The sequence below is a fragment of the Ambystoma mexicanum genome, chromosome 10 (assembly GCF_040938575.1).
Source record: "Ambystoma mexicanum isolate Mex_15411 chromosome 10, UKY_AmexF1_1, whole genome shotgun sequence".
Taxonomy (NCBI): domain Eukaryota; kingdom Metazoa; phylum Chordata; class Amphibia; order Caudata; family Ambystomatidae; genus Ambystoma; species Ambystoma mexicanum.
Window position 1 is genome coordinate 1006458768 of NC_090932.1, and position 14364 is coordinate 1006473131.

General features: G+C 53.8%; 1 protein-coding gene across 12 annotated transcripts in view; it reads right to left on the bottom strand.

Moving 5' to 3' along the window:
- Positions 1 to 11354: 11354 nt before the first annotated feature.
- EIF4G1 (eukaryotic translation initiation factor 4 gamma 1) overlaps positions 11355 to 14364 on the bottom strand; it is a 1670216-nt gene continuing 1667206 nt past the window's right edge. For all 12 annotated transcript variants that reach the window (XM_069618798.1, XM_069618805.1, XM_069618804.1 and 9 more), the window contains 2 exons: positions 13127 to 13267; positions 11355 to 12602 (listed from right to left, as the gene is read on the bottom strand). In XM_069618798.1, the coding sequence (XP_069474899.1) occupies positions 12421 to 12602; positions 13127 to 13267 (323 nt within the window). In that variant the 3' untranslated portion in view covers positions 11355 to 12420. The remainder of the gene's footprint in view (positions 12603 to 13126; positions 13268 to 14364) is intronic.

Below are 14364 nucleotides of genomic sequence, written 5' to 3' on the forward strand. Positions count from 1 at the left end.
CAGCCGGCGACGAAGGCGACGGGAAGAACACAGGTAACACCAAGGGTTCGTTGAGATGGAAGTCCGACGGTACCTTGGGCATGAAGGAGGGGTGCGTCCTGAGCACTACCCTCGTGTCGTGGAAAGTCAAGTACGGGGCCTTGCAGGAAAGTGCCTGGATCTCTCCCACTCGTCGTGCGGAGGTGATGGCCACAAGAAAAGCTGTTTTCCACGATAGAAACTTCAACGGGGCCGAGTGCAGAGGCTCGAACGGAGGTCCCATGAGCTTGGTCAGCACCACGTTGAGCTCCCACGCCGGGGCCGGAGCCTTCACCGGCGGGAACGATCTGAACAGTCCCTTCATGAACTCTTTCACCAGACGATGAGACCACAAGGACGTCCGCCCCGTGGTTCTGGTGTATCGGGAGATCGCAGCAAGATGAATCTTGATGGACGCGTGTGCCAGACCAGCTTTGGCCAGCGTCAGCAGGTACGGCAGTACTTGGGGAGCCGTAATCCGTAGAGGGTTAATCTTCTGTGCGCGGCACCAGACAGAGAACCTCTTCCATTTGTGTCCGTAGCATTTAAGAGTCGAGGACGCCCTGGCCTTTGCAAGAACCTCTCTGCAATCGGCCGGTATGTCGTATCCTCCAAACTCTAGCGCTGCAGGAGCCAGGCCTGCAAGTTCAGCGACTTCGGGTCGTGGTGGAGGATGGCGCCTCCTTCCCTGGAGAGTAGATCCGCGTCCGCCGGCAGCTTGATCGGCGGGGACGCTGACAAGTCCAGCAAGTCCGGGAACCATATCTGCCTCGGCCACGCAGGTGCGACGAGGATCATCCTGCACCGTGACCTCTTGAGCTGGTTGATGAGCCGGATTAGCAGAGGCAAAGGAGGGAACGCGTAGAGGAACAGGCCCTCCCAGGGGAACGAGAAAGCATCGCCCATGCTCCTCGTCTGGGGAAACCTGCTGGCGAACCTCCGGCACTTGGTGTTCGTCGCCGTCGCGAACAGGTCGATCTGGGGTGTGCCCCACCGTCGGAAGAGGCGATCCACCAGATCCTGCCGTAGTTCCCACTCGTGGCACGAGCGCAGCTCCCTGCTGAGTGAGTCGGCGATGGTGTTTTTTATCCCTGCCAGATGAAACGGCACCAGAAAAATCCCTTGGGCGACGGCCCAATGCCACAGGTCCTGCGCCTCCTTGGACAGCGCTGGGGACTTGGTTCCGCCCTGTTTCCTGATGTAAAACATGGTGGTGGTGTTGTCGGTGAAGATCCTCACCACCTTGCCCTTGAGGGACGGAAGGAAGGACCTGAGGGCCCAAAACACTGCATGGAGCTCCAGGACGTTGATATGCAGGGACTTCTCCGTCGGGAGCCAGAGTCCCCTTGCGTGCAGATTTTCGGTGTGCGCTCCCCACCCTTCCAGGGAGGCATCCGTGGTCACAGTCTCCTGGTGGGCTGGGGCCTGGAAGTCCATGCCCGCCGTGAGATGCGCGCGGGTGCCCCACCACCGTATCGCTCGTCGGAAGCTCTCGTCGAGCTTGATCCTTTCCTCGAAGCTGCCCGTCGTCTGGATCCAGCGCGCATCCAGGAATTCTTGCAACGGGCGCATCCGGAGCCTGCACATGGGAATGAGGTAGATGCAGGAAGACATCATCCCGAGGAGGGACTTGATGGACCTCACTTTGGCCGCGTCGGCCACCAACATCCGTTGCACCTTGCCCAAGATGGTCCTGGTCCTCTCCTCCGACGGGGAGGCCAGAAGGGACACGGTCGAGCCTCGCTCCCAGAAACAGTGCGACTTGCGCGGGCACCAGGTGGGATTTGGCGTAGTTCACGGAGAATCCCAGGTCCGTGAGGAGTTGGACGGTCCTTGCCGTGTGGACCACGGCGAGCTCCCTCGTCTTGGCGCGGATGAGCCAGTCGTCCAGGTAGGGGTAGACGTGAATCCCCTCGCGGCGCAGCTGCGCCGCCACCAGTGCGAGGCACTTGGTGAATACCCTGGGTGCCGACCGTAGTCCGAAGGGAAGGGCTTTGAACTGGTAATAACGCCCTTGGACCACGAACCTGAGGAATTTCCGGTGCCCCTTTAGGATGGGAATGTGGAAGTAGGCATCCTCCAAATCCAACGACGATAGGAAGTCTCCTTCCTCCAGCTGACCCAGGACGTGCTGGAGGGTGACCATCCGGAACTTCTGCGCCTTGATGAACTTGTTCAGACGTCGCAGGTCTAGGATGGGGCGCCATCCTCCCGTCTTCTTCTTCACGAGGAAGTATCTCGAGTAGACTCCGGAGCCCCGAAGCCTCTTTGGGACGAGTTCGATGGCGCCCTTCCTGAGCATCGCCTTTACCTCCAGGAGAAGTTGAGGGGCGTGAAGTTCTTTCCTGGCCACGGGGGGGGGACGCGCGGGCACCTTCTTTGAAACTCGAGCGCGTGGCCCCGGGCCAGGGCGTCCAGCACCCAACGGTCGGTGGAGATGGACTCCCACACGCTGACGAAGCCCGCCAGCCGGCCTCCCACCGGGGTGCTTCGGTGGGGGCCCGACCCCACGGCCGGTTCAATCCTGCTTGGACGCAGCCTTGCCGCCTTGACCTCCTTGGCGACGACGGCGGGGTCCGCTAGACTTGCCTCGTCCTCTGTAGGCCTCTTGCGACGACGAGCGGGCCGCTTGACGGTAGGAAGCGAAACCGCCGCCGGAACCTTTGGAGGCGCCCTTGCCTCCGCTGCTCCGAAAGGGCGTCCGTCATTGCTGCAGAACTCCAAGGGCCCGGGCCGTCTCAGTATCCGCCTTGATGGCCTGAAGGGAATCGTCCACTGTCTTCCCAAACAGATTGTTCCCGTCGAAGGGCATGTCCAGGACTCTGGTCTGGACGTCCTGCCGGAAGTCCGTAGCTTTGAGCCATCCACGACGTCGAAGGCAAACGCCGTTGCCCAGCTGGCGGAACCCAGTGTCGGCGATGTCCGTCGCCACGGTGATGGCGTGGTCCGAGGCCACCTCACCTTCCTGCAGGATCTCCAGGGCCTCCGCCCTCTTGTCGTCCGGCAGAAAATCCAGCAGGCGAGCTATCTTGTACCAGAGCTCCCTGTCGTAGCGAGCCACGATAGCCAAGGCGTTGGCCGCTTTAATCGTCGTCGCTGCCGACGAGATGACTCTACGTCCCATAGCATCCAATTTCCTTCCCTCGCCGTCCGGCGGGGAAGTCGATGTGGAGGCCGCACCCCCCCGCTTTCTTCCTGGCTGCCGCGGAGACGACGGAATCCGGGGTAGGCTGCGCCCGGAGGCACAGGGGGGCCGTGTCCGGGACCCGGTACTTTTTCTCGTACCGGTCTCTTCTAGCTGGCGTCGTGGAAGGGTTCTTGAGGAGGGAAAGGCCCTCATCCCAAATGTCGTCCAACAGAGGCACTGCGAGGACCGTCTTCCTCTTGGCCTCGCGCCGCTGATAAAGGAAGCCTTCCTTTTTCTTCTCCTCAGGGCAGAGTTGGAAAAGCTCGGAAGCCCTGGAGATCATGGAGTGGAAAGATCCGATCTCGTCGGGCGGAGAAGCCCTGGCGGGAGGCGACGACAGAAAATCCTCGTCGTATGCCTCGTCCGTACCCGTCGCTGCCGTGTCAGTCCCCGTATCATCCCCTCGGGTGGACGGGGAGGAGGGCTGGACGGGGCGCGACGGTTGAAAAGGAGGTGGTGGATGGATCCTTCTTTTCTTGGTAGGGGGAACACCAGAAGGTCCCGGTTCTGGATCCCCCGACGGGAGAGGTTCCTCCGTCGGTAACGGTAGCCTCGTCCTTATCTCGGAGCATAAGGACTGTATGGCCAACAAAATGGCCGCCGAGTTGTCTTGCGGCGCTGGCAGAGGGGAATCCGACGGGCGAGCAGGGGCCCCGTCAGTATCCTCGACGAGGTCGTCGTCGTCACCTGCGTCGGGGTCCATTCCGACGGGCTGGCCTTCTTCCACGCCTAGGCCGTGGCTTAAGACCTCGATCAGCTCCTCTTCTGAGGTTGAGGCCGAATCTACGACGACGCCCTGCCCCCCCTTCTTCCCCACGGAGGGTTTCACGGGGGTCCTATCGATGGGCACAAAAGAAGACTCCCTCCGAGGAGGCAGGGAGATTCTGGGCCCCGAGGTCGTCACCACTGGTGCAGCCTCCACAGGCTGAGCCAGGGCCGCCGCGACCGTTTCGATAGAGGGCTTGGTCGGATGGATCAAGGCCTTCACCACCCTAGGTGCGCTCACCGCCTTATCCTTGAGGGAGGGGGCACTGCCACGCTCCTCCTCTGCCTTAGAGCTCGACCGGGGCCTCTCCAGGAGCTTCGCCGGGTGCTCGGCCTTCCTCTTACCCGACCCAGAGCGTTGGCTCGTGGTTGATGGTGCCGGGGAGGGTGCGCCCTGCCTGGCGCCCGTAGAGCCCGACCGTTCGGTGCTCCCGGTGCCAGCGGACTCGCGGTGCTTAGCCTTATGTTGGGCCCCCGTCGCCGGGGCGCCCTCAAAGGTCTTAGAAGACCGCTCGGATTTCTTCTTCTCGCCAGACGGGCTCTTACCCTCCAGCCAGTTGGCGAGACGTTGATGGCGGTCCTTCATGGTCCGTTCCGACATGTTGCCGCAAAACGCACAGTCCTTCTCCACGTGCGTCTTGTCCTCATGAAGGCAGTAAAGGCAGAAAGAGTGTTCGTCTTCCTTAAAGACGTTCTGCAGCTGGCATCCAGGGCAGACCCTGAACAGCTTTCCGGGCGTCGAGCTTCCCTTCTCCTGGGCCATCTCCGAGACCGGGCCTGAGAAGCTTCTGGAGTCCTCCGAAGTGTAGCTCGACGAAATCTTCACCCTTGAGGGGCACAGACGAATCCGACACGGGTCCCCGTTGATCGGATGTAGGATCGGTGGAGCTTGAGGCTCTTTTGACCGAAAAAATTGAAGTTTTTTGTGAAAAAGCGCGAAAAATAGCACTAACGCTCGAGAGCAATAGCACGAGGATCCCAACACATGAACGTGCGGTAAAAATCTGAAGATGGCTGCCAGAGGCGGTGCTTAGGTAGAGGGCAGTCATTGGCTGTGGTCAGTATGACGCAGAGACCAGTGATTGGTTATTACTACGAAAGACAGATCAGAAACGAAACTGATACTGGTTTTTTCTTTACCGAGGATTCCCAGCCTGACGACGGGGAATATTCATGAGCATGTGAATCCATGCCAGACCCCATGCTGGAGAACGCTGTTTTCCACGACAAGAACTTCAATGGAGCCGAGTGCAGAGGCTCGAACGGAGGTCCCATGAGCTTGGTCAGCACCATGTTGAGCTCCCACGCCGGGGCCAGGGCCTTCACTGGCGGGAACGATCTGAACAGTCCCTTCATGAATTCTTTCACCAGACGACGAGACCACAAAGACGCCCGCCCCGTGGTTCTGGTGTATCGGGAGATCGCAGCAAGATTAATCTTGATGGAAGCGTGCACCAGTCCAGCCTTGGCCAGCAGGTACGGCAGTACTCGAGGAGCCGTAATCCGTAGAGGATTAATCTTCTGTGCGTGGCACTAGACAGAGAACCTCTTCCATTTGTGTCCGTAGCATTTAAGAGTTGAGGACGCCCTGGCCTTTGCAAGAACCTCTCTGCAGTCGGCCGGTATGTCGTAACCTCCAAACTCTAACGCTGCAGGAGCCAGGCCTGCAAGTTCAGCGACTTCGGGTCGTGATGGAGGATGGCGCCTCCTTCCCTGGAGAGAAGATCTGCGTCCACTGGCAGTTTGACGGGGACGCTGACAAGTCCAGAAGGTCCGGGAACCATATCTACCTCGGCCACGCAGGTGCGACGAGGATCATCCTGCACCGTGACCTCTTGAGCTGGTTGATGAGCCGGATCAGCAGCGGCAATGGAGGGAACGCATATAGGAACAGGCCCTCCCAGGGGAACGAGAAAGCATCGCCCATGCTCCTCGGCTGGGGAAACCTGCTGGCGAACCTCCGGCACTTGGAGTTCGTCGCCGTCGCGAACAGATCGATCTGGGGTGTGCCCCACCGTCAGAAGAGGCGGTCCACTAGATCCGTAGTTCCCACTCGTGGCACGAGCGCAGCTCTCTGCTGAACGGGTCAGCAATGGTGTTTTTTATTCCTGCCAGATGAAACGGCACCAGAAACATCCCTTGGGCGACGGCCCAATGCCACAGATCCTGCGCCTCCTTGGACAGGGCTGGGGATCTGGTACCGCCCTGCTTCCTGATGTAGAACATGGTGGTGGTGGTGTTGACGGTGAAGATCCTCACCACCTTGCCCTTGAGGGACGGAAGAAAGGACCTGAGGGCCCAAAACACTGCACGGAGTTCCAGGACGTTGATATGGAGGGACTTCTCCGCCGGCAGCCAAAGACCCCTCGCATGCAGGTTTTCGGTGTGCGCTCCCCACCCTTCCAGGGAGGCATCCGTGGTCACTGTCTTCTGGTGGCCCGGGGTCTGGAAGTCCATGCCCGCCGTCAGATGCACGCGGGTGCCCCACCACCGGATCGCTCGTCGGGAGCTCTCGTCGAGTGTGATCCTTTCCTCGAAGCTGCCCGTCGTCTGGATCCAGCGAGCGTCCAGGAACTCCTGTAACGGGCGCATCCGAAGCCTGCACAGACGGATGAGATAAATGCAAGACGACATCATTCCGAGGAGGGACTTGATGGACCTCACCCTGGCCGCGTCCGCAACCAGCATCCGCTGCACCTTGCCCAAGATGGCCCTCGTCCTTTCCTCCGATGGAGAGGCCAGAAGCAACACTGTCGAGCTTCGCTCCCAGAAACAGTGCGTCCTGTGCGGGCACCAGGCATAGTTTATGGAGAATCCCAGGTCCGTGAGTAGTTGGACGGTCCTTGCCGTGTGCTCCGCAGCAAGCTCTTTCGTCTTTGCTCGGATGAGCCAGTCGTCCAGGTAGGGGTAGACGTGGATCCCCTCCAGGCGCAGCCGCACCGCCACCGGTGCGAGGCACTTGGTGAACACCCTGGGTGCCGACCTCAATCCGAAGGGAAGGGTTCTGAACTGGTAGTGACGCCCTTGGACCACGAATCTGAGAAAATTTTCGGTGTCCCTTTAGGATGGGGATATGGAAGTAGGCATCCTCCAAATCCAACGACGACAGGAAATCGCCCTCCTCCAGTTGATCCAGGACGTGCTGGAGGGTGACCATCCGGAACTTCTGTGCCTTGATGTACTTGTTCAGTCGTCGCAGGTCTAGGATGGGTCGCCACCCTCCTCTCTTTTTCATGAGGAAGTACCTTGAGTGTACTCCGGAGCCCCTTTGGGACGAGCTCAATGGCACCTTTCTTGAGCATCGCCCTTACCTCCAACAGCAGTTGAGGGACGTGGTTTTCTTTCCTGGCCACGGGAGGAATGCGGGGCACTTTTTTAGAAATTCGAGGGCGTGCCCCTGGGCCAGGGTGTCCAGCACCCAACGGTCAGTGGAGATGGACTCCCACACGCTGACAAACTTTGCCAGCCGGCCTCCCACCGGGGTGCTTCGGTGGGGGCCCGACGCACACGGTCGGTTCAATCTTGCTTGGAGGACGCCATGCCGCCTTGGCATCCCTGGAGACTATGGGATCCACCCGACTTGCCTCGTCCTCTAGAGGCTTCCTGCAACGAGGAGCGGGCAGCTTGGCGGTACGTAGAGGAGCCGCTCTGAATGCCTTGGAGGCACCCCGCTTGCCTCCGGGGCTCTGAAAGGACGGCATTCGTTGCTGGAGAACTCCTAGGGCCTTAGCTGTCTGTCCGCCTTGATGGCTTGGAGGGACTCATCCACTGTTTTCCCAAACAGGTTGTTCCCGTCGAACGGCATGTCCAAAACCTTTGCTTGTACGTCCTGGCAGAAATCCGTCACCTGGAGCCACCCTCGTCGCCTGAGGCAAATGCCGTTGCCTAGCTGGCGGAAACCGATGTCGGCAATGTCTGTTGCCACTGTTATGGCGTGGTCCGACGCCACCTCACCTTCCTGCAAGATCTCCAGGGCCTCAGTCCTCTTGTCGTCCGGTAGGAAGTCCAATAGGGGGGCGATCTTGTACCATAACTCCCTGTCATAGAGGGCCACGATTACGAGGGCGTTGGCCACCTTAATCGTTGTTGCCGCCAACGAGATAACTTGTCGTCCCATTGCATCCAGCTTCTTTTCTTCGCCGTCCGGCGGGGAAGTTGACGTTGAGACCAATGCCCCCTCCGCTTTCTTCTTGGCCGCCGCTGAGATGACCGAGTCAGGGGTCAGTTGTGCCCTAAGGCAAAGGGGCCGCGTCGGGGACCCGGTACTTCTTCTCGTACCGATCCCTCTTGGCAGGCGTCTTAGACGGGTTCTTGAGAAGGGTGAGACCCTCGTCCCTGATGTCATCCAGCAGAAGCACGGCGAGGACTGTCTTCCTCTTGGCCTCACGCCGTTGGTAAAGGAAACCTTCCTTCTCTTCTGGGCAGAGCTGAAAAAGCTCAGATGCTCTGGCGATCATATCTCGTCGGGCGGGGAGGCCCAGGCTGGAGGCGATGGGAGCTCCGTCCCGTCGTCATCCGTACCCGTCGTGGCCGTGTCCGTTCCCATGTCATCCCCATGTACGGGGGACGTGGGCAAAAGCTGAGCAGGCCGCGAGGGCTGAAAAGGCGGGGCTGGATGGGTCTGTCTTCTCTTGTTTGGAGGACTTCCCGACGGGCCTGGCTCTGGCTCCTCCATCGGTGGTAGGGGCAATCTCGTCCTCATCTCCGAACATAAGGATTGTATTGCCAACAAAATGGCCGCTGTGTTGTCCTCCAGCTCTGGAAGCAACGGGTGCGACGGTTGACTAGGAACCTCGCCGGCGCTCTCGTCCCCTTCGTCAGGATCCCTCCCGTGGGACCGGGCCTCTTCGACGCCCTCGTCGAGGCCCAACCAGTTCCTCCATGGAGGCTGTGTCCGTGTCCACAATGGCCACCACCCCCCCTCCTTTTCCGCCGGGGTCTTCACGGGGGTCTTCTCTATGGGCCTGAAAGAGGCTTCCCTCCGCAGTGGCAGGGAAACTCTGGGCCCCGAGGTCGCCTCCACTGGTGTAGCCTCCTCAGGCTGCACCAGGGCCGCCGTGATTTCCTCGATAGAGGCCTTGACTGGGTGAATCAAGGCCTTCACCACCTTCTGTGGGCCTGTGGCCTTCACCTTGGGGGGTGGGGGGCGGGTCACCGGCCCGGTCTCCCTCGGCTGGATCCTTCGAGATCGACCGGGGCCTCTCTAGAATCTTCGCCGGGTTCTCGGCCTTCCTCTTCCCTGAGCCAGAGCGTTGGCTCGTGGTTGATGGCGCTGGAGAGGAGCTGCCTGGCAGCTGAGGAGCCTGACCGTTCGGCGCTCCCAGTGCCCGCGGACTTGCGGTGCTTTGCCTTCTGTTGGGCCCCGTCGCCGGGGCGACCTCACAGGACTTAGAAGACCGCTCGGACTTCTTCTCACCTGACGGGCTCTTTCCTTCCAGCCAGTTGGAGAGACGAAAGTGTCGGTCCCTGATGGTCCGTTCCGACATGTTCCCGCAAAACGCAGTCCTTCTCCACGTGCGTTTTGTCCTCATGAAGGCAGTAGAGACATTTCGAGTGCTCGTCCGCCTTGAACACATTCTGCAGCTGGCATCGAGGGCAAACCCTGAACAGCTTTCCGGGGCGTCGAGCTTCCTTTCTTCTGGGCCATGTCCGGGTAGGCCGCAGAAACTTCTGGACTCCTCCAAGAAGCGTAACTCGACGAAAACTTCACCCCTGAGGGGCGTAGAAAATCCTAAACGGGTCCCCGTTGATCGGATGTAGACACGGTGGAGCTTGAGGCTCCATTTGACCGAAAAATGAGAAAATCTCTTTGAAAAGGCGCGAAAACGCAGCAAAAAAGCTCGAGAGCTAAACACGAGGACTCCCAACACTTGAGCGTGCGGTAAAAATCCGAGGATGGCTGCCAGAGGCGGGGCTTAGGGAGAGGGCAGTCATTGGCTGGGGCAGTATGACCCAGAGACCAGTGATTGGTTACTACCAAGAAAGACATCAGAAACTAAACTGATTTTTTTTTTACCGAGGATTCCCGGCCTGACGGGGAATATTCATGAGCATGTGAATCCATGCCAGACCCCATGCTGGAGAAATGCAGTCTTCAGGCTAAAGCGAACCCGCTTTTTTTTTTTTATTACCGAGGATTCCCGGCCTGACGGGGAATATTCATGAGCATGTGAATCCATGCCAGAACCCATGCTGGAGAAACAGGGTTAACGCCTTAAGTCTCACTAGGCCACACAAAACCCTATTACAGGAATACTTTATTCAAAAAGGGCACCTTGACCAACCCAAAGATATTCTTTGCTCCATATATCTGCAGTGAATATGTTTTATTGAAAACTATGAGTCTTTAGATTTAGAGTTAGCCAGGCTTAATTTGAAGATCTATTTTGCTAGTCTCAACCGGTGTCATATTGCCTCTGCACAGATTTTTTTTTAATGTTGTCATGATCAAAAAGGATGATTCCCCTCTTAATACAATCAATCACCTGGTGGCTTAGTAAGTGTAGCCAGGGTCTCTTCGATAGTCCAATTTGACGCCTGCAGATCTCTTTAAAGGAAATAACGCTTCAGGAAAAAGTATTCATTAGACAACAATCCACCTCTTTTACCAAAGAATGTATCTTGCTCAAAATATAGGAACACCAACAAAGCGGCAAATGTACTACAGCAGGGAGCAAAAATTCAAGTTGTGAGCTACAAGCAAGAAATAAAAAAGCCACTTGCCACATCATTTCTGGACAAACACAGCACACCAATTTTGACATGCCATGAGGCAAATTCTGTACTAGTTATTCCTAAATTACCACAACCTCCCTCCCAATGCATAATGTTGTCTAATTGAACCCCATGCTTCTCAAAAGCAATGAAAAGCAGTGTCCTTCCCTCACTAAGTGCCAACAGATGCAGATGTTAAAGTGCAACAAAGCAGATCATTGCTAGAGAAAAATGCTTAGTGACAGATGAAAGTTTATATTGAAGACCTAATACCAGAGAACTGGTGGGCCCAACACTGACCCAAGTAGGGCCGGAAACACTTTCTCGCAAAAATGAAATCCTAGTCTTTCCCAAACCTATCTACGGAAAAGCCAAATAGCCAGTTTCCCACTACGTGCAGCACATTTCTATTCACATCAATTCTATTTTTCTTCCATGCCCCATATATTGTGCTAGAACTGTACCCAAGTGGGGCAATGTCTTCCTACCTTCCCCACCCAAAAGCATATATTGTGACTATTCATTCCGGACCCCAAACATTAGAAAATTGCAAAGCATCGCCCTGCGCCAAGATGGCACTAATCCAATAGCCATACAATAGCTTCTTTATTAAATGTCATTAATCCAACATCCATACTTCAGCTTCTTAACTGTTCACAGAAGTGTCATGTTATTTTGCAATGTTCTTTTATTTCCAGTTTAGGTGAAAAGATGCTTTTAGATTTAAATCTTCAATTAAATACTTAATAAAGAAAGCAAATGTATTTACATATTTCACTAGAACAGCAGTCGATCCTCGGTTTGGTTGGATTTAATAATTACAAGCATCTCCATAAACATTTTGGGGGCAAAGAAACCACTTCAGAGCTCCCTTGCTGAAGACATGTCGAGGCAGCAATGTGATTGTGTCTCTCAACGCAAAATTGCAGTAAAACAGCGTGTAAATGTTAGCAAAATCTGGAGAAAAAAAATATAACCCCCCCCCCTTTCATTTATTTACAGAACTGTTAAAAGAAATCCTGCCATGAGAGCAGGAACTCCGTAGGGTCTCTGAAAGTTCTGTTCCGATTCAACATTTTATTAGGTTTTGATTTAAAAAAAAGTGTTATAATAATCCATAACAAGGCTTGCATCTCCTGTTCAGCTATACAAGCCCCTTCAGGCAAAAACAAAAAAATGTTTAATGGGGTCAAACCCCAAACCAAACAATTTTGTAATAATTTTATATATATATATATATATTTATATATATCTATATTTCAGCGAAAGGGTAGGTGTGTTGCTCCACGCCTTACCCCCAATAACGGCGAGTTTCTTTAAAGTTTTTTTTTCACGGCGCAAAGCATTTCTATCGTGTGGCTGAACACTTCAGACATCGATCCGAGTTGCCATTAAGTGAGTGGGCCTGAATTAAGTCTTTACAGTCCCGCACTCCTCAAGTACTCCGTTTATTAGCCACAAACCAATACAGGCTTTTAAAACAGAACCAAAAGGAAAAATGTGAAAGAAACAAAAATTAAGTGTTGAAAATGGAGGGGGGCTTTGACAATCCAAAGGTATTCCAATGAGTTTAGTCCACTTTGCACCACCATGAGCCTTGGATTGCGTTTCCCCTCTCTCTCTTCAATCTCCCGTGCACGGAGGGGCGAAAAAATCTTTATTCCTTTCTTCATAACGCAAATCAGTCAAGTGAAAAAAGTCTAAGGTTGTGTGGCTCCTCCCTCACCGAGCCCATATCAGTTGTTGTCAGATTCGTCTTCTGCTTCTCGTAGCCACGTGAAAAAAGCTGTGACGGACTTAAGTGCAACACCTTTGCCCTGCTGCTCAGCTGGGTCCTTGCTAGACTCCCATTTATAGAAAGCCTCCTCTTTGATGACGTCCTCATCGTATAGGGCATCAAAAAACATTCGTAGAAGATCTAAAGAGGGTTGGAGGGAGAAGAAAAGACAATACCTTAATGAAGCATACAACAAGCAAGTAAAATTGATACCCATTGTCAGTAGGTCCCTAAAGCCATTACTATGTGCACCTACATATCTAACATCAGGATTGCTGCATTACTTCTGAGCAAGAAACAAACTAAATCTTTGTTCACAGATCAAATGCACCATCAATTAGTACTAAACACTCCCTCACCCCATTCTAATAAAGCTGTGTAATTTAGTTTTGGGTGTCCGTTAAAGGAAAAGTTGGATTGTTAATGCAGCTAATTAGGTTTAGTCTTCACAGAATACAGCAATGGGACTTTAGGTATATCAGGATCCAGAATAGTCAACTGTACATCAAAAGAGGTGCAGAGGCCAGTGTTAAAAAGTAGTGAACTATTGGTGTGCCAGCTCTGCACAAACGTTGCAATAGTGAATGAATAAACTACTTGGATAGTAAAATGCTAACATGAAAAACAACAATAATTACTCAGCAATTAACTAAACATGTCCTTACTTGGTGGCTGATCAAGCTTGCTGACAAGGGCCTGTAAGGCGTACAGTGCTTGTAACTCCTTCTGCTCCTCACTGAAGTACTTCTGAAGAAGCTTTGCTCGGCTCCGAATGACTAAAACGTCCACCCGGTATGGATTTTCAACTGAAAGAAGCAAGGACTTAGTTCATGCATGATACATTGGTGCACAGAAACAGAAGCACTAAGTCAAATCTTTGGCAGAAAGAAAAGACAACTGAGCAGAGACCGGTCAATTAATAGACCAACATTTCATGAGACTAACTAGGTTACTGCACTATACCAACTAAGTAAGGTACTTACCTTCAGTAATGTTGTTTGGCAAAATTCCTCCTACAGATTATGCTTTGAAATTAAATCTAGTTGCACACATGACTGCAAGCTCTCACAGCCAATAGGTGGCACCACATGGTTTCATCCCAACTGAGACACATGGTCAATGGCGCCAGAAATGTCACTGGGACATATAGTCAAGTACACCCTCTTACCACAGCTGCACTACCCCCCACCACACGCAAAGCCTGAGACCTTGCAAACGCTAGAACAATCGCATCAAACAGATATGAAAAATTATGAGAAATCTCCAGAGTATTGGGTCAATGAGTGCAGAAAAGTCAAGAATTCCATAACCAATAAAACATTACGGTTCCTTTGAGGATATCGAGTTCAGATTCCTCATATTTTAAAGACTCCCAAAGACATAAAATAGAAGGAAAAATGGTGACGAAATTAATCTACATCAGAAAAAACTGCAGTACAGAATGCCCCAGTCAAGCATCCTAGAAAGCCAGGGTATGAAGGCAATTGGGTTTCATGAACACACCTGTCTGGAGGATTTTATTAAACTATATGTGCAAGGCAAGGAAAGACTGGCCCACACAAGTTGAAGGGTTTCTCAGATGCAAGCACCCTCACATAGGAAATTATGGAGGCAAAAGGTGGTAAAAAGATATAGTTTAACACAGAGTGAAGGCGCACACAATCCATCTGTAGACATGTGTTTATATAGGCTTTATGCAAGCAGAAATGTAGTCTATTTAAAGGTAAACAACCTCTTGAGCATGCACTCTATTGGTGCAATGATTTGATACTCATTGTTCAGTGTTAAGAAAGATTTCTTTCCTGCACCTATCCTTCAATTTTTATGGACCCCCAAACTTTTTGCTTTTATTTTTAATCCTGACCTGTACTTTTTACAGTGCTACACTGTCTTTTTGGTGATC